Below are 20,224 nucleotides of genomic sequence, written 5' to 3'. Positions count from 1 at the left end.
ACAAATTTGGGCACCAACCACGGCAAAAAGAATCCTATTTTCAACATGCACACCGGTGTCTGACACACCACCGCTTTCCAGCTTTATTAAGGCCTGCACTCTGGGAGGGCAGCGTGACAGGCAGGGACGTGCACAGGAATTTTGAGGGGCAGTTGCTCTGACCTGAAAAAAGGGCAACCCCCCCCCCAAAAAAAAATCGATTGGTATGTCCTTCTCTATGGACAGCAGTCGGTCAGACAGCCGCTCTTGACCACACTGATTTCGGATTTCGGAGCACATCACTACCCTGTAGTGATGTGCTCCTCTTTGCTGCCTCCTTTAGTTGTCTCTCTCTCTCCTGAATCATCCTCTTTTCACTGGGCATTTCGGCTTCACTTAACAATAACAAACAATGCCCAAAATAGTGATAAGATCTCTCCTGAATCCTCCTCTTTTCACTGGGCATTTCGGCTTCACTTAACAATAACAAACAATACCCAAAATAGTGATAAGATTTAGGCATGAACCATTTTGAATGAAAGAATTCATGTGATGCATTACTTCCATCATTTATTCTTCTTGTTAAAACGAAATGTTAGAAACTAACTATCAGCAGACATGTAGCTTAGTTTGCCTACCAAAAAATGTGTAGACTATGTGATAACGGGCTGCTTGTCTGCAAGCTAGCTAGCTGTCTGATTATTGAGGCTAAACGTTACGTGGCATACTGAGCCTGGATTTATGAAGATTTTAATTCATTTCATAAAACGTGATGATGATTGTTTGTTTGTTATACATCTCAAATTCACCTTTTCCGAGAACATCAAGGCAGTCGTCTCACAGGTGCCGGTGTTCCGGTTGCGTGCAGCGCTGCAGCTACGTAAAGCAGCTTTCACACGCCGCGCGGCAACTCACCGCCTCCATTCATTTCAATGGGGGAAGGGCGGCAGAAGGGAGGCGGCAAAAGCGGCTGTTGCCGCGCGGCAGAGTTTGCCCTCCCCCTACTGACTTTCACTCTCAGTGCCCGAACGGAATTGAATGAGGCTACGCTTACTTTATGAAATGTTTCGAGTGGCGATTTTTATTATCTAGGCCTACATGAAATTCTGCATCCATTAAATGATTAAAAAAAAAATCTTTTTTTTTTTTTTTTTTTTTCTCGGAAGGGCAACCTGAGTCGAGGAGGGCATATGGGCAGTTGCCCAAGCAACCTGAGCAACCCCCCTGTGCACGTCCCTAGTGACAGGAACTGGTAGTCCCAGTTCCTCCCAGACCCATTGGCCCGTCTCCCTCACTCACTGTCCGTCAGGCCTTCTCCCCTTCAGCGGGAGGGGGAGAGACCAAGGATGAGAGGATGTGGGTGAGGGGTGGGATGAGAATTAGATGAGAATCACCCGAGCGAGGGGAAGGCTAACACAGAGAAGCATGTTTAGAGAATATTTAAAATAGGATTCAACTACGCTCTTGCTGCTATTAATTTATTTTGTGTATATTTGTTCATCTTGTATTGTTTAAAATCATTTCCCGATTTGAGAGCAGTTTATTTTCTCTATCGACTACAGCCTGTGACAGGAGTTCTAATTATCTCCTTCATAATGTATGTTAAATATCTGTTATGGATCTGTGTTGTAGGCCTATGCTGTGATTTACCATCAAATGGTTACATTATGCTGCAGTCTGTCTGGTCTGGACACTCGAGTAAAATATAGCTTACAGAATTCACTTTGTACACACATTTTACTATCTTTGTATGAATTGCTAAGGCATGTTTTTCTCATGCATTTAATGCTAGAGATTATTTGCTCAATTAATTCACCTTCCAAGCGTTTCCATAATTGTTTCAAGCTTCACTTGAAGCCTTTGAAAGTGTTCATTTTTTTTTTTTTTTCTCGTAAATTAGTTTAGTGAAAATACATGTATTCCAAAACTATAAATTGCTTCATTATCGAAGTTAGCGTATGATTTCATTATTAGAAGTAATTGCTTCTGGAACATGAACTTCTAGAACAAGACTGTGGCATCCACTATTATAAAACATGTCTTCACATTTTTTTTACTAACATTTTATGTATATTAATTTATAAGTAAATTGTAGATTGTCAGTTATGTCAATGCACTTATTTTAGAGTCCCACCTCCCCAGCCTAGTAATCACTCTCCACTGTGTCTTCTTGGTTCTCTTATCACTGTTGTCTGTCACTTGTCTCTTTATAAACCTCTCAGTGTCAGCACACTCTTGTTTTCCCCATCGTCCAACAAACTGCTTGTGCATTTCAAGTTGCCTGGTTTATGAATAAACCCTCTTTTCCTGCACCCTGCCTCTGGAGATTATCTTTAGATAATGATACGTTGACAAAGGGGAGGGTGATGTATGAGTATGCAATTAGCCATCTCCAATAATGTTACACTTTAAGATGCAGAGTTGAGCTTTGCTCTGCTATGGAAATAGAGGTCAATTGTGTTGTGGCGTGCCGTCTCCCGTATCCCTCTCTGATCCGAGGAATGTTCATTGCTTCAAAAGGGTTTCATGGAGCGGGGTAGATGGGAGATGATGGGTTGAGATGATCCCAGTATATTGACATGCTTTAACCATGTTAAACCTCACTGATTAGGCCCTAATGCTTTAACACCTTTTTTCTTTTTATCAACAAGCCTGGAGGTTGTCAGTTTTCCGTGGGTGGAAAACATAGGATTTATCTTGTCTCTTGCTTATTGCTTGTCATTATGTGCAGGAATAAAATGGCCCCTGCTTTTTGTGAATTTATATTTATTTTTTAATCAACTTCTCGGGTTCCAGGGGCTTTGTATTATGGACTATGAAACCGAACAGCATGGCAAAAAGCTTTTCATTTTGGAATGATACTGTCACATTGCCCCAGAGACAATCCCTTTTCATGTGTTTAAAAAATATGCACACCATACCTACAATTGTAAAGGACACAAGCAGCACAGACAATTATTATTGTATAGAATTATTATTTATTTTTTTCAAAATCCACTGGATGATGTAGGCAGAAAACACATAGCCATAGGAGATTGGGTTTGCACCAAGGTAGGCATGGTTGACTTTCTCCTCCAAACTAAATTAAAAGTAGTCGAGGAGAACAGCAAAAGGACACGTAAAGAATGAACAATGGCAACGAAAGAATAGTTTTACCAAGACAGTTTCATGAGTTATGGCATGAGTGCAAATATACACAGACTTCATTAGCTGCTCATTTTAGTAACAATATCCGCGCTGATATTTTTGCACATGGGTCAGTGTGTGCAGACACCAAGGAGGCGAGGGAATGTAGCCAGAGAAAAGCATAGCCCTTAATCATACAATTTTAATATCAGGGAAGGCCTGATATTAAAATAGCGTAAAATATGGGGTGAATTTGATTGGGGATTAGCCTAACCTAATAAATAATTTAAATTACTTACCACTCCTAGAAATATTTTTTCTTACCTAGCCTGAAACTTATATTGGCTGTTGTTTGATTGCCAAAGTTGTTCTTGAATGATGTGAATGCCCAGAGATAGATCCTACCTTCTTATCTTCAAAGCGCTACAGGACCAGATACTACGACTAGGAGGTGTGACGCAATGATCATGAAAGAATGAAATTGATATTCATCTCACAAAGTTTAATCTTTAAACCCTTTCTGTAGCCCATTCCAAATGGAATTTGCCTTAAAACAACCAGAAATTATGCCAAGCACACTTGCGTTCTTCCCGGTCTTCCATGTGTGGGATACAGATGATCCCACTCTGCTGGGAAACTAGGTCAATTCCCCTGTTTGCCATTTGGCCAATTTAAATCAGCAAAGAGCAGCAATGTACGTGTGCGTTTTTTGCCTAGCTCCTAAATCACTCAATATATAATTGGTTAATGTAGGTTTCTGAGGTATTCACAGGAGATACAACCTTCATGCCACACATAACATTATGTGTTTCATGTTTGATTTACACTTATTTAATGTGGCTGAAATGTTTTAAATACCCTGTAAACCATAGGTGGGGGACGGGCGAGACATTAACCTAGGTATCTGAAAAGGAAGTGACATCAACTGAGATATCAGATACACTGAACACCATGGGGGGAGAGGGGGGGGGTGAAAAGGAAGGGACATCAACCTAGGTATCTAGAAAGGTAGTGACATCAACCTAAGTATTTGAAAAGGAAGTCAAAAGTAAGTCATAGAGATACCTCAACAGAGTCTGTGTGTCCTGTCTTCTGATCTTATTTTTGTTTTGCCATCGAACCCTCATTGAGTAATTGGCTTTTGCCTGGCATGGAGATGGTCAATTTAAATGTAAATGTGGGTGTCCTGTCCCACCTCCTACTCCACAGATGTGAAGCTTTGTGTAGACACACACACAGGCACACTAAGGAGTTCCAGCTGATGAGGGAAAGGCGGGAGAGTTATGGAAATGCATATGTTAAATAGAGCATAGTGCACGACATCACTGTTGCCATTAGTCCCCAGAACAAATTGAGTCAGTTCAGCATATTGTTTTCCGCCCTGAGCCACAGGACCTGAACGAACAAGGGATGATCCCTGATTCCTAATCCTGGAGCTTTCAAGTTGCACCATTGGTTTGCTGCAATACAGCGTGTGGTAGTCAAGGCCACGATGAATACATACACTGGTTTTATATACCACAAGAATACGGTGGACTTGTGTGTCAAGGGAAATGCTAAAGTACAGTCAAGCACAGTGACACCATACAACACGAGGAGCAGCCAAGCCATAGGTTCAGCTAAAGATAACAATTTATAGAAAAGATTTCACATGCTCCATCGCCATTTATTTTTTATCTCCTACAAATGATGGTAAATCTTGACATTGAGGTTGTGAAGGTTTTTGCATCTCCCGACCTTTAAGTCATTTACTTAAGTAAAGGAATCGCGTGAAGTAATAAGAACCTATATACGTGCACTATATGAAGCGTTTCGTGTACAAGCTCAGACCTGATTGAGGCTGATGTGCTCATCGGTTCAAACTGTGCACGGATCAATCTCAGCCCAGCATTGATTCATTTTAAATGAGAAAAAAGGGATGACATTTACCAATCCTTCCCCGTCTAAGGGCCCTCTGAGGCTCCACATACTCAGGACTTCAAATAAACTGCGTTCAGCCTAGCTGTGAACACATGAAGATATAGTCTTTCATGGCCCGTTCTCTGCGAAGTCCCTCGATTTATTCATTCTCCTCTGAATGAAGAAAAGGACAGTACTACTGCAATGTCTGCAGTGACTGACAGCATTGATATAGAAACAGCAATAACAAGAATAGGACTTTGGTAAGTCTTTGAACTCTGAGTTGTATACCCCAAAAACTACAATATGTATATTAACAAAAAAAAATAAAAAATCGGTAAAGTTGAATCTAACCTAACAGGAAGAAGGGAGCAGCGATCGGTGCTGCTGCTGCGATTGGTCCCTGATTCATCAATTGTCCGATGACAGATAATCAATTGATCACAATCTTTATATGGACTCATCTTTTTATTAATCTTTCAAGTAAGAATACCATTTGCCGTATACCGCATTTGATTAATCTTCTCTGATAAGCTTTAAGAGATTTCAAAGAGTTATAATTGAAAAGATAGTAATCAATGGATGAATCGACTCTGGGAATAACTTTTGCATTCAGAGACTCACAGAAATAATGTGGAGGAAGTTTTCCAATCAAACACGTCAGTAGTGCACAGGTCTACTTTATAACCCATGTTGCCTGAGGTAAACTTAAATACTGTCACTCAATTCCACTTTCATCATCCCGCTTTTATAGACATACATCTCTGGCTGCATGTCTGGGGATGACCAGACAATGTCTTCCCACAGAATGAGGCCGGAATTCCATTCCAAAACACCAGAACAATATTCCCTCTCATGCGTGCCAAGCCAACCGCCCGTGAATATTTCCTAGATGACTTCCTGCTTGTTAACAATCCATAAATGAATATCTTGGTATTATTCCGACCTGTCTGGCTTCCAAATGATACGTGTATCCCAATGATTTCCCACTGGAGTCTCAGGTGTCTGATGGCCAATCCTATTAGTTCTGATCCCCCTGCATCACAGCTGTCTTTATCATTCCAGCTTTATGGGCATAGCGGTTGGATTTTGTGTATGAGGTTGAATAATACAATTAAAACACATACATGGTATAGTTTATTCCATCTGTGCTCAATTGCTAATACTTGTGTGTTTTCCTAGAATTAATTGAGTAAGTGAGGGATACTAGGCACTACACATATTAAGTGTCTGTAATTTCTTAGAATGTCGACCGTGGGACACATGGGAAGGAATAAGGACAAGGACTTCTGACACAGAAAGCCCGATTGCAGTAGCAGTGATGAGTCATCGGCGAACCCAAGCCTGTGATCTGAGTCAGTGTGCAGGGTATTGCTCAAATTCAGCCAATATAATTATTATGACGCTTACAAAACTGATCTGGAAAAACAGTATCAGATACAGTCTTTCCGCTGTCGTGCAAAACAGTGGGATGATCCACTCTTCTGGTGCTTTTCATGTCTTTACCGTGCTTAAGGCTGCCCTCGGGCTGTTTCAGGGTCTTAAGCACGCGCAGAGAGGGGGGGCTGAGGGTGCCTGAGCATCTGCCCCTTAGCTCCTCCATGTCCACCGTGAAGGCCTTATATATTTATAGCATTTATACCATTAATTTACACAGCATCGCCTTCAAATCGTGCATCACTTGTGAAACATTAGTGTTATTATAACATAGCGGTTAGCGAGCAGAGCCAGCTTACCGCTGGCTCTGCTCGCTAGGCTAAATATTGCTGTGCAAAGCTAGGCAATATCTCTCTGTTTGTTTTTCTAGTTCGGAGGACAAAATAAGAATAATATTCGGATGACGCCTTCTCGTGAGTCTCTCAGAAGGCTGGGTGTCTCAAACTGCTGTTGGTTCATGTCAAACTAACAACAGTTCGTCTGTCCACCTGCAACAGGAAGTCACAGTGAAGTGACATGGCCCGGGGCTATTTAAGTGGCTCTGACATGGCCCCAACATGGCAGTGTGTTCAGCCTCAGCTGGTAAGACTCACAGTCTGAGCACCTGCCCCTCTAAAGGTCTCTACACGGCCCGCCAAGCACTGGGTCTGTCAGCCAGCCATGCAGAAGGGCTTGGATATGTACTTTTAATGAGATTTAATCCCCATGTCACTAAGGCTGTTGCTGATGTGGATAAATAGTGACGGCGGGGCGTGGAGTAGGACTGTATTCTCAACCTGTGTGTGTCTGATAGGACCTTCACGTACGGTGCATTAGCTTCAGCACTGAGCAGGAGGATCGCATTAGCCCAGCGCCCAGCAGAACAGCAGCGTCAGTGGTTTGGTGGGCTGGAGGGACAAAGAGTACGTGGTCCCGGTGTCGTTTTCACTCATTCTAAACAACAATTGAAGGCTCGCATTTTTCATTCTGATCCCCTCCCCAAGTTCTGCGTGTCTATTCATCACACAGTGTTATTGTAGAATTCGATACAGGTTACGCTTAATTTGAAGTTTCATTACTATTCCGATTGTTTTTCAGCCCAAGCGGGTTCATTATCCACTGCCAGACATTCTATTTTAGCTATCTTTTTTCGGTAGGTCTGGAGCGATTTCTTTTCAGTTAAAACTGAACTCCAATAAAGGACCACAACGGAAACGCAGAGATGAGAGAGCATCCATCTTCTGACGAACCCGTAATAGAGGTGGTCACCATCCTCCCAGATGCCAACACTGTATTCTTGGCGGTGCCGGACATTGTGAAGGACATTGTGTTCTGCTAATGGAGTTTTTGGAAGCCTTCTATGCGGTAAAACCCAGAGCAAATTTTTTAATGAGAGCCATAAAAAGTGGTGTTGGGGTTTGTCTTTATGTGTTTGGATGTAGGTTTTACCAAAACATATTGATATCTTCTCAAAGGGCATTCTACTATTTTATGTATATATTCAGTCTCTAGGCTGAGGTTTCTCTGTAAAGAACAGCAGTATAGGTTATATGTAAATATCTGCTCAGGAGCGCGATGTGGAGTGTGATTGTCATACTTGGGGACATTTCAATTACGTTCAAAGGTCTCAAGTTGTCATGCAATAAAAAAGCACCATAGGCTACAGGGTCATGGTTACCCAAACCCTGACATTAACCATATTTGTATTCAGAATAATAATGGTTCCTCTGCCTATAATTAAAAATTCCATTGGATTGTTAATTAAGAAAAATGTTGAGAGGGATTTTCTTTACCCCCTGTGTACAAGATGTTAAATGGTGTCCGTTTTACATAATGAAATGAGCTGCATGGAATTGCTTCTGGCGATTCTGTGGACGGTTGGTGTTAAAGGATTTACAAACAAGAAGATTTTCTTTCTCCTCCTTTCTCTTTGGAAGCGTAAGTAAGAAGGCACATATGGTTCCATTTAAACTGAATCTGGCAAATGCAAATTCTTACTATACGAAATCAAACCGGTTTGGGTTTAATTAAATTTGCACTTTTTTCGGGTTGACCTTGCACATTTCACACGGCTCCTTAATGTCTCCTGGAAGTCCAACATCAGCCCCTCAGTCATCAGGAAAAATCATTCCTTAAAGACCCGCCAAACCAGCAGCAAAGTAGCTGCTCTCGCTAGCCACCTCCAGTCGCCTGTATCGGAGTTCAAGCCCCGTTTCAACCGTCTCCATGTCTGCATAAAGACGACAACAGCTGCAGTTGGCACCTAGTCTCTAATCCCCACACACAGACCCCAAAACACAAACACATCCCTTGCCACTTAGTAGCTCTGTATTCACAGGATCACTCTCGTGACTTTTGGATGCAAAATTTCAACAAAAGTCACCGTGGGCTCGCGCAACTATGAGTCACGGCTGGAGACTCCCCAGGGAAGAGGCCCAGATAGAATCAAGGCAGTCATCCATCACTGCGCTAAGCACCGAGATTCCTTTACACTGAGGCTCCCGATGCAGAGAGAGGGGAAGGAAGAGAGAGGGAGGGGGAGAGAGGGGAAGGAAGAGAGCGGGGAGGAAGGGGGAGGAAGAGAGAGGGGGAGGAAGAGAGAGGGAGGGGAGGAAGAAAGAGAAAGAGGGAGGAATAGAGAGAAGGAGGAAGAGAGAGATGAGAGGGAGGAGAAAGAATCCGGAGGGAGGAGAAAAAGAGATGAGGATGCACAAATGAAGAGTCGTGAGATGAAATAAATAAAGGATGGCTAATGGCTGAGCAGAAGAGAGGTATGCAGAAGCCTGCGTCGCAGGAGTAAATTGGACTTTCAAATTGAAACGTATTTTATTGCTTAAGAATAACTGGTATAAAGTACTGTAATCTTTTCAAAAACAATTATCATACGAAGGCAACATGTAAAACATGATAGATGTATATTCCTCAGGAGCCGATTCAGTGGGGAGGGTGCTTTATGTAGCCCACCAAGGTCAGATGTGATGACATTGTCATGGGGGGAGGTAGGTGGTGGGTAGGATCTCTCTGCTTGTCATCCCAGCTGATCCTCGTATTGTTTACGGAAACAGTCGCCCACAGGGAAGAATTCCCAGCAGCGCTCCTGGTACATCTTCCACACGTACGATTCCTGGTAAAGGCAGGACATTTTAAAACTATTCAAACCGTAATCAATACTCATGTCCACCAGCATTCATGTAACATAAATAACACCGTGATCTTACCTGTCCAGTGTGTTCGGTTTCGTCTTTGTTAATGAGATACATCATAAAAAATCTGGATCATAAGAAAGATATTCGTCAAACACCATAAGTCACAATATTAGAAAATCTGGCTTGCGTAAAAGGACATTTATATATATATTTTCAAGCTGGTTTTCATGATAGCCGAATTTCCCATTCAAGATCTAAAAAGTATTATCCATCTTATGATATTATGTTCATGAAAATAAGCAAGCAATTTAAATGTGTATTGCCTGTGCACAGACTCACAGATAGTTGGCCAGGTTGTGCTCCTGTAGTGTGTGTGTTTCAAAGCCATGAGGGACCGTATCAAAGTATTCATTTCCTATTCCACAAATAAAACATTTGGTCTGCAGAAAAGAGAGAGAACACATGCTTTGGGTTAATTTTTGTGACAGGAATCCAGAATAAAATATATATGAAATACTCCTGATTGGTTTCAATGAATTGGTTCAGCAGAGCCCTGAGTTCTCCAAATATCAATTCCGTCGCTCGTTTGAATAATCAAGTGTTTCCAACAACACAACAAAAAGATAACATTACCGGTTAATTATACGAGAATGATCCAATGCTATAAACGCTGCATTGCACGTTTGCTGACTTAATGAAATACCTCCCATCTAACAGCCTGTTCATCCCCCCTGTCAACAAACAGTATTTGTTCCTTCCAAACAACTTCAGAAGGCATGGGAATCAGCCGTGTACGACGCATCAAGCTTTGGCGACGGCCGCTCAGAGTCAGTACAAAGATGATTGCCATCATAATGAATCAGTGTGTGCAAAGGAACTATTTATGCATGCAGCATAAACAAATATCTGTGGGATCCCAAATCGCGTGCATAACGATGTTGGGAACACTCGTGTTCCACAACATGGCCGCTGCCTTTTTACGCAGTAAATAAACCAACATTGTTGCTTAACAACACTAAATAATCTAACTAAATGCGTGAACACATTTACCAAGACAAGGTTTTGGGTTTTCAGAACATCCAGGACATAGTAGTGCAAAAACCAAAACTAATCTTCAAAAATGCCCATTAGTGTGGAACCTTTAAGTTCATGCTTTCCCATTTCCAAGGGTTGTTGTTTGTTTTCGGGGCCTCTTCCCGTGGGCGTCTTCCACTCTGATCCCCAGCTAACGAGGCCATCGCAGCGTGACTCCGGGTTGCGTTTCTCAAAGAGTTGGAGCTTCAATGCCCGACCCCCATTCAAATGAATGGATGAACTGGCTGGTCTGATCTGGTCTGAGCAAACCCTTAGTCTCACGTGGCCAGGCTTCGGGCACAACTTGCACTATGTTGTATTGATCGCTGCAGTGTGGTGTGCATGGTAAATAAAAAGTACATTCATGTAACTGCTTTGGGGTCAAGGTGAGGGTGGTTCTTGTACAATTTACAGCTCTCTGAGAAACTTCATAAAAAAGCCATATTGGTATTGCAATTGAAATATTCCTAGCCGACAACCACTATCAATTTATATTAAATCACAAAACTTTGTGAACGCCGGATCGATCGATTCAGGAAATGGCGTAACCCGGTCCTATCAAATCCTGCATGGCTCAGTTACATCTGAACCAAACATATACATAATTTAGTCTGGGAACTACCTTGAATTGTACTGAGGATTGCCTGGCATTTATAGAGCTACAGTGTATTCAATCAAGAATAGCCTCCCAGACGTCCCCAGAGAGTTCCTGTTCTCAGTCAGTTTTCTGTTTACCGTTTAGGACAACTACACTTGCCTGTAGCGCATCAATCAGGAAACACATTGACCCCTTAATGCCAGGTGCATGAAGAAAGATGCTGTCTATTGTGTGGTGTTTGAGCAAAATGTTGTATATGAGTCCAAAAAAGTTGTCCATAGAAATGTGACAGATCATAGGCCCGGGAGATCATAGGTGAAAAGCAAGGTATTGCTCAACATACGCGTCCCTTATCGTGGCATTTGCTCTTCCAGATGGAGAAGAATGGTTCAACAAAGGCACGAGAGAAGGCAAGGCTGTGGCAGATTGGGCTGTCTCAGTGTACGGTTAAGGAAAGATGTGAACCTTCCATATACGAACGTGTGTTTGTGTGTGAATATGATTAATAAGTGAAATCCTCTCTTGCCTCCATATCCTCTTTCACTTGCTCCTGCTGGTCGCGCAGCTCCCCAAAGGCATCGATGATCAAACCTGCAGTGGAACATGGACAGGTTGTATGCAGTGTTTACCTATGTTTGTTTACATTGTGTTTGTTTGTGTGTGTGTGTGTGTGTGTGTGTGTGTGTGTGTGTGTGTGTGTGTGTGTGTGTGTGTGTGTGTGTGTGTGTGTGTGTGTGTGTGTGTGTGTGTGTGTGTGTGTGTGTGTGTGTGTGTGTGTGTGTGTGTGTGTTTATGACAGAAGTAAAGTGGGGCTTTTTTCATTCTTTCATTCTACTGTGCTAGACACTACCTAGATATCTAGCTCTCTCTCTGAAACCCCCCCTACCCGTTCACTTGAAAGATTCATGGTGCTCATTGTGGCTGAAAACAGGTTAAGGTGAATATGAGAGAGAGACAGAGCCACAAAGAGAGAAGAGGACTAGACAGATAAAGACAAAGACTGAGACTGAAAGAGACAGAGACCGACAAGACAGAGACAGAGACAGACAGAAACAGACAAACAGACAGACAGAGATAGAGACAGAAACCAATAGAGACAGACAGAGACAGACACAGATACAGAAACAGACAGACAGAAAGAGACAGACAGACAGACAGACAGAGACCGAGACGGACAGAGATAGACAGAGACAGAGACAGACTGAGAGAGACAGATAGACACACAGAGCCAGAGAGACAGAGAGAGTGGGGGATTGACTCACCCTGGATGATGGCCAGGAGGATGACGATGACGAAGAAGAAGAAGGTGATGTCGAAGACTACGCGCTCCATCTCAAACTCGTCGCCGGCCGGGTCGTCGATCTCGTCACCGATGCCCCCCCCGGCACGGACCCCCACGTACATGTGGAACATGTAGCACTGCAACGCGGCACAACAGCACCACCGCCTCAGAGGTAAACGCTCCAGGCTTTTTTTTACAATCATAATTATGAAGCACAGTGCGCATTTTAATCCAAAATGCAAGGCAATGTTGTTTTTTGCTTTCGAGAAGCGATGCACATAAAAACAGACGTAACAAAGTATGAGTCTGTAAGGGGATGGGCTGGTTATCTCAGAGGCCAGATTCGGCCGTTCGTTACTGCAATCGGTTTTGTTTCTCCAGTCTAACACGTCAATAAAAGCCAACTGTTGTTCCGGGAAGGAAGTCGAGCCTTAACAATGAAATGTTCGCCTCAACAACCATGGGCAGAGGATTGGAGGAAGGGAGGGAGGGAGGGAGGGAGGGAGGGAGGGAGAGAGAGTCAAACGCTATCTCTCCCTGTGCTCCTGGCGGCCTGATTGACAGCCAGGGGGAGCGCATTAGAATAGGCGGGGCGGCGGGGCGTTGATGTTGTCAACGTATCTCTGGCTCCAAACAAAGACTGGAAGAGCATTTGTCCGTCACGCTTAAGATAGACCTGGGGGAATCTAGGACCTGGGGTTGGGATAGGGCGGGGCCTGTCGATGACCTTAACTACGGGGGATCTCTGACAGAGGTCTGTAACGTGAGAGGAGGAGGGAAGAGCATCAGAGCCCAGAGCAAACCACCCCGTCGGAGCAGACGTGAGATAGAAGATAGTTCGGGTCCGTCGAAAAGCCAGGATCCAATGTGTGCACTGTGCGCTTTGGGTGTAGCTGAGCTTGTGTGTCTCTGTGTGTTTGTGTGTGTTTGTGTGCGTCGGTTAAACACAGATTCAAATTCGGATTTTAAAGGGTTAGAGGAGTGATGGGTAACGAAGGGAAACTTTGGTTTGGGAGAAGGCCTGTTTGCCCCAAGAGAAAGAGAACGAGCGAGAGAAACAATGTGTGTGTGTGTGTGTGTGTGTGTGTGTGTGTGTGTGTGTGTGTGTGTGTGTGTGTGTGTGTGTGTGTGTGTGTGTGTGTGTGTGTGTGTGTGTGTGTGTGTGTGTGTGTGTGTGTGTGTGCGTGTGTGTGTGTGTTGCCGCTGCGTACTCACGGTGAGCATGTCGTTGCACTTCATGTCCCGGGTGCCGCCGTCCTCGCCCTTGTTGTAGAACTTGCGGAAGAAGTTGAAGGCGACCACGGTGTAGAGATACACCACCACCGCCAGCAGGCCCACCGTCAGGGCCAGCTGGAGCACGCACACACACACGCACGCACACGCACGTTGACATAAAAGCACATGTGAACACAGGGCCGCGAACACTCACAAACGTGCACACACGTGCATACGCAAACACACGCACACATGCATACACGCACGCACGCACAAATACACACACACACACACATACAAACACACAGACACACACTCACCGACATAAAAGCCCACATGAACACAGGGCCGCACACACTTACACTTACCACATACACACGCACACACACACACACACAGGTACAGATGGGCTTGAAGACAGATTTGATAATAACAGAAATCCCTTAAGCACAAATCTAAATATACTGTACATGCAAATCCCCGTACCATAATACCCCCTCATAGTGTGCCCTTCTCCAGATGGAGAGAGAGAGAGAGCTATAGAGAGATTAAAAAGTGGCAGACAGGGACAGAAAGAGTCACATTCACACGTTCAGCGCGACCAGAGACCTTAACCGCCCAGCCCTCCATCTTCAGGAAGGTTACGGGCTGTCATGTCCGAGCTGGCAGCAGCCACAGCTCAAGAGTTGGCGGCTCGGCCTTATCAAATTGACTAGCAACACCCCCCCCCCCCCCCCCCACACACACACACACACACCCACACAAGTTTGACTTCAAAAGGTAAAGGACGCGTGCACACAATCATGGCTACTGCCAATCACGCTAGCAGGCTCCCGCGAGCCCCTGATAGGACGTGGTGACATTGTGCCGACACGCACACTGTAACTGAGAGCCACTCGCTGAGCTGCAGATTATATACTGCCACTTTATGTGCAGGCATATACTGTTACATCCTGTTGTTGGGACGATGCATATTTAATCTTTAATTAGAATATTCCTATATTCTATTAACTTGGAGGTTTCTGGCTTGAGCTGAGACACTGTGACAAATCCTTTTCTCGGGGATCAATGGAGTTACCCGGGTCTGCGTGTGAGCACACACACCTGCTTCCCGTTGTGCGTGACCGAGGACAGGATGGTGCGCAGGGTCTTGAAGCCCATGGCGATGTCCAGGAGGTGAACGGCGAAGAAGAAGTTGTTGTAGTGGCCCAGGGCTGACATGACCATGTACCAGGTGAGGTATAGGAAAGACTACACACATTGACATACACACACACACACACACACACACACACACACACACACACACACACACACACACACACACACACACACACACACACACACACACACACAGGCGTGAATATATACACAAACACAAACACAGGCGTGCATATATACAAGGACGCATACACACACACAGATTATTGTGTAGAAATGAATCGTACAAAACAGAAAATACCAACATGGAAAATAAGATCATATATGATTTTGAAGGGATAAATATGGTAACCATCTATACAAGCAAAGAGCCATCTAATAGTACACACTTAAAGGATGCATCTCTCAGGTCGACTTACGTTATCAGTGAACACCACCCCCAGTTTCCAGACCTGGTACTTGAGGTCAACGGCGTAGCATCTGAAACACAAGTAGTGCCATGCTCAGGGGACGTTATGTCTCAACGTCTGCGGCGGTCAAACCGGGCCATTGATGCCGTGATTTCACAGGCTGTCTCATATCCAACATGTCCTGTACCGTCTCTCCTCTCAGAGACACAGCGTTCTGAGACCTCCCTTCCACTGACAAGGGCACGTGTACTCGCCACACGCACATGTGCAAATCTAAACGCACGCACACCCACGGACACACATGCACAAACATATAAAAACACAAAAGTACAGTGCCTTCTACACAGGTTCAGAATAAAGATGTGGAGTTCCCCTCATAGCACAGAGTGAAAACATGGCGTCCCTAAAGTGCTTCAATACATTGAATCCATCAGGATCCAGAAAGTAGATGCTGGGCCCCCAAACAGCCCGTCCTATTAACGCTCAGTAGGGGGCTCACACGTTCTCTCTGTCTGTCTCTCTCTGTCTCTCTGTCTCTTGCTGTGTGACCATCTCTCTTGCTGTCTCTCTTCTCTCCCTCTCTCCCCCTCGCGCTGCTCTCCAAAGCAAGGGCCAACAGGGGACACATCAACCTAATCAGTTTCCCCGTTTCTAGTCGTATGAATCTCCCCTTTCGCCGACCGATGGGTAATTGGCTTTGTGCAGACACAGTTTTATTACAGTCTGCTGAGAGAATACCTTATTACTACCGTGATTGCAAATTGCTCTCTGCGATGGCCATCTGCTGATCTGCACGTGGCGTATTAGGTTCATGGCTGACGCAACGACAGGGTGGGGTCGGGGAGCCAGGTATGGGGAGGGACAGGAGGCTAATCGACAGTCGTACAAGTGCGAGACAGAAGTTGTGATGGGCATCAGGAAAATCACGGATGGATTGAGCTTTTTCTTGCAGGGTCAAAAAAACATATTGTCACCGATATGATGACCCTCTGGTTGGATTTAGGTTTAGTTTTAAAAGGAGCTGTAGGGAATGTTCAGGAGCTATTAGTGGAGTGCAATTGGTAACACTTTAAAATAAGTTGACATACATTAACATTTGTTAATGCAGTAATATGCATTCATCTGTAGCCTAGGGTTCAGGTTAACTCTAATAATTAAATAATGTATAAATGAGAATACCTTAGTGCATCTGAGAACCATTAGTAAACGATTACAGGACAGATAGTTAACTGTAAATTAGCTTTTAGTTATTGCTTTTTATTGCATTATCGTATTATTATTGTACCCTTAATGTAAAGTGTTGCGGTGTCATTTGTTAGAAATGGCAAACCTATCCTTTAGCTTAAGTTAGTGCATTGCAGCATCACGAGTTAAAGATCTGTTTCTCTTTGCAGCTCAGTCTGGCCTTGATCCCGATGAAACCCTTTTCCAAAAATGTAGAAATGATGGGACGAATCGGTGCTCGGGAGGGAGCACTTCAGCTCATGCAAACGAAGAGCACCAAGGTCTGCCAACTTAATAAAAAAGAATGGCGACGCCCAAGGGAAGTGCAGAAATCAAAACAGTTTGGATCCAAAAACGACGGAATAACGATTTGAAAAGATGAACCAACACCTGCACGGCATGCCTTTCTCCGATGATAATATGTTGATGTACAAAGTTAGGCTGCGACCATATATTGAAATCAATTGCTGCCCATCCAAGCCCGACTGATATTAATTACAATACGCAAGCGTTGATATCCGGATGTTCTCCAGAGGCTACGTGAAATGCACCATGAGAGTAGAAGTCTCGAGTTGACTGCACCTGCCTCTGCCCGAGAGAATTGACTTTTAAACAACCCGTGCTCCTTTCTGACCAATCAGGGCATCGTTTCCCTGTATAGGTTCAAGGAGTCCGTCTTGCCTTTCAATCACAGGTGCTTGAATACAACACTTCTCCATGGTGGATAAATGTTGGGACCGGAGGGAGCAGAGTTGGAGAAGACATTTGGAGTTGTTTTAGTTAGTCTGCTCTTTTCCGCTCTCTCTTTCCAACTCTCCAATCTTACCCATAGCACCTTTATTCCTGGACAAAAGAACGAAGGATGAAACGTTTCGGTGGCAGGTTGGTTGGAGGCGTGTTTGAAAGAGGGTTTAATCCCTCCCTGGTGGACTCACAGAGAGCTCCAGGCCGTGTCCCTCCTGGGTCTCCTGGCCTCCGCACTCTGGGAGCTGAAGTCCAGCGCGGCGCGGTCCAAACCCAGCAGCTCACCGATCCGCTCGCTGCCGTACAGCTCCCCGTACTTATCCATCACCTGAGGATGGCGGGGGAGAGACACAAGGAAGCGCTCTCAGTTTAAAGTGGGTAGCGGCGCTGCCTGAAGCAGAGGAAAGTCCTGGGGCCGGGAGTGACAGATTGACTGACTGCTAGCATGTACAGCCTCTCTTTGTAACAACGCTATAACTACTGGGAATTAAATCCCTTCTTTGAGAGAGGCTAGGCGTTGTTTAAATATGTAGCTGTCATCAGTAATACAGGGGGTGTAGCGAGATGGATAAAAGACTTGTAATAGTTGACAGTGCACTATTTTTATACACATACTGTTCAAACACACTCAGGATTGAAGTCTAATGGGCTTATATTATTTCAAGGTTTAATTCTCCCTTGCTGCAGACTGATGGAAATGAGGGATCGGTCCACTTAAACTTAGATGTAATGGAGGAATTATGTTTCAATTGGAATATCTATCGAAATGGTCTCACATTGTCAAAAAAAGGTAAGTGGCAGTTTTATAGGTCAATTTTTTTTTTAACGATTACATTTTACCCATCTCCCCCTCTGTGAATAAGTAGAATAAATGAGTGTATTTTGCCACGGAGAACTAACTCCCTGCTTTACATAATCTTTCCCGTTGAAGGGGTAGGAGACATTTGGGCTTCACGCTTCATCTCTGGGGACAGCCAAAGCGTTAGTTGAAGGCTGGGGGAATGATGATTACATCTACCATTAAACGCTTCATTAAATCCCGGTTACGTTCTTAATAGGGTGTCACTCAGTTGAACTGCCCCCTGATTGGATGCATCCGTACACACAGACGGGGTACGTTTAATACACTAGGTGTGACCATGTCCCAGCTTCACAGCATTAAATCTGCTTTGACGCATTAATGTAAAGACCTGTCAGACATTACCTTCCTCTTGACAAATTTATCCCAGTAATTGTTGGGAAACGACCTGGAGAATTGCAGGAAAAAACAAGGAATGAATGCTCCATCAGGGAGTAAACAACACAGGGTAAGACACGTCGTTAGAACCAATACTTTTCCTAATCATCCAGTTTACTATAGATCCCATGATCATACTGTTGGAGTGTGTGTGGATGTAGACTGGTTTGAGCAGCCTCACCTGGCCCGAGTCTGATTTGACTCTGGTGCCGGGCTAGGCTGTACACCATAGTAGCACATTGAGTTATCAGTGTGCACAGGTTGAACCAGCCATCAACCCACACATCTCCCTGCATGGCAACATGGAGCGCCGTTGTCATGTATCATTTTATGCCACGTTTATAATAAACTAGTTTGTTGCCAACCCTACCACCGGGAATCCTTGTCAGAAAGAGCCCACTAAAAGCCACCTAGGTGCAGTGTAGCATTGCCATTAATACACTTATGTACCGTGTGTTGATGGCCATTCGGTCCCACTGGCCTTTGATGTCGTCGTCCGGGGGCTGGTCGGTCACGTACACGCCGTCAAACTCCAGCCGCCGAGCGATTTCCTTCTCCCGCTTAAAGATCACCAGTGGCACCTGCCAATGGATCGCACTGTAATTAACCCAGCTCTCTGAGACTATTGAATTCTGCTCATTTTCACAGCCTATTGCGCACGTGTACACACACACACACGTGCACACACACACACACACACACACACACACACACACACACACACACACACACACACACACACACACACACACACACACACACACACACACACACACACACAACAAACGATCACCTTGTACATGACAAAATAATGACATTTTGATATAAACATTCCTCACTTACCCACTCAATTGTTTATCAGACTGTGTACTTAATTACATACAGAACACTTGTTTACAATTTTCGCGGTAGCAGCATAGCGCTGCCGCCGCTCCACAGAGATCTGACAGCGGACTCCCAAAGGAGGGACCTTCCGGGATGCGGCGGGTACCTTGAGGCAGTAGTAGCCGATGATGCAACAGAAGGAGAAGAGGGTGTGCGTCACGGCCAGGAGGCGCAGCGAGGGCTTCATGTAGCCGCTACTCTCCTCCAGGACGAAGAAGCCCCCGTCGCCGCCACCTCCCCCCTCGGCGGGGTCCTGAGCCCCCTCGGGCTGGGACGAGGCCGCCGCCGCCGTAGCGCTGATCTGGTCCTCCTCCACGGTGAAGGGAGACACCTGGGAAATGGGAGAGGGAGATGAAACGGAAATGAAGGGAGGCATAGGAAGACAGGAAGACGGAAAGAGAAAGGATTGGAAAGAAGGAGAAATACAGATACTAACCCTGGAAGGGAAGGAAGGAAGACGGACAAATTGAAAGATGGAGGAAAAATGGAGGGACAGAAAGATGAGGGAAAGAAATGCAGGATGGAAGGAAGGAAGACAGACAGGTTGAAAGATGGAGGAAAGAGCAAGGAAAGATAGAATCAAATAAAGAATAATTAAGGTTGCGGAAAAGGAAAGGAATAGATAAATAACAATAGCTCTTGAGAGGTTGCTATTCAAAGGATGCTAAAAAGGTAACAACTAAAGCCTTTGTGTGTAACGCCACAGATAACACTTTACGTGGGATTTTCTATCAAGAGCTTTACATTTTGTCCATTTTGAATAAACAAAAAGAATATGACGCTGACCCTCATTTGCTTCACATTAGAATATAAATAGTGTCCTGTTTC

At 44.5% G+C, this 20,224-nt stretch overlaps 1 protein-coding gene across 1 annotated transcript in view; it reads right to left on the bottom strand.

Moving 5' to 3' along the window:
* Nucleotides 1-8,972: 8,972 nt before the first annotated feature.
* The window catches only part of LOC130405042 (ryanodine receptor 2-like), a 35,848-nt gene continuing 24,596 nt past the window's right edge, over nt 8,973-20,224 (bottom strand). The window contains exons 38-49 of the mRNA XM_056609996.1: nt 19,503-19,727; nt 18,962-19,092; nt 18,479-18,521; nt 17,466-17,602; nt 15,316-15,376; nt 14,840-14,986; nt 13,736-13,870; nt 12,501-12,657; nt 11,765-11,829; nt 9,906-10,006; nt 9,639-9,690; nt 8,973-9,544 (exon numbers count right to left, since the gene is read on the bottom strand). Coding sequence (XP_056465971.1) covers nt 9,449-9,544; nt 9,639-9,690; nt 9,906-10,006; nt 11,765-11,829; nt 12,501-12,657; nt 13,736-13,870; nt 14,840-14,986; nt 15,316-15,376; nt 17,466-17,602; nt 18,479-18,521; nt 18,962-19,092; nt 19,503-19,727 — 1,350 coding nt within the window. The 3' untranslated portion in view covers nt 8,973-9,448. The remainder of the gene's footprint in view (nt 9,545-9,638; nt 9,691-9,905; nt 10,007-11,764; nt 11,830-12,500; nt 12,658-13,735; nt 13,871-14,839; nt 14,987-15,315; nt 15,377-17,465; nt 17,603-18,478; nt 18,522-18,961; nt 19,093-19,502; nt 19,728-20,224) is intronic.

The sequence above is a fragment of the Gadus chalcogrammus genome, chromosome 15, assembly GCF_026213295.1.
Source record: "Gadus chalcogrammus isolate NIFS_2021 chromosome 15, NIFS_Gcha_1.0, whole genome shotgun sequence".
NCBI lineage: Eukaryota > Metazoa > Chordata > Actinopteri > Gadiformes > Gadidae > Gadus > Gadus chalcogrammus.
The sequence above is the reverse complement of the archived record's forward strand: the minus strand, read 5'-3'. Positions and strand labels throughout refer to the sequence as shown.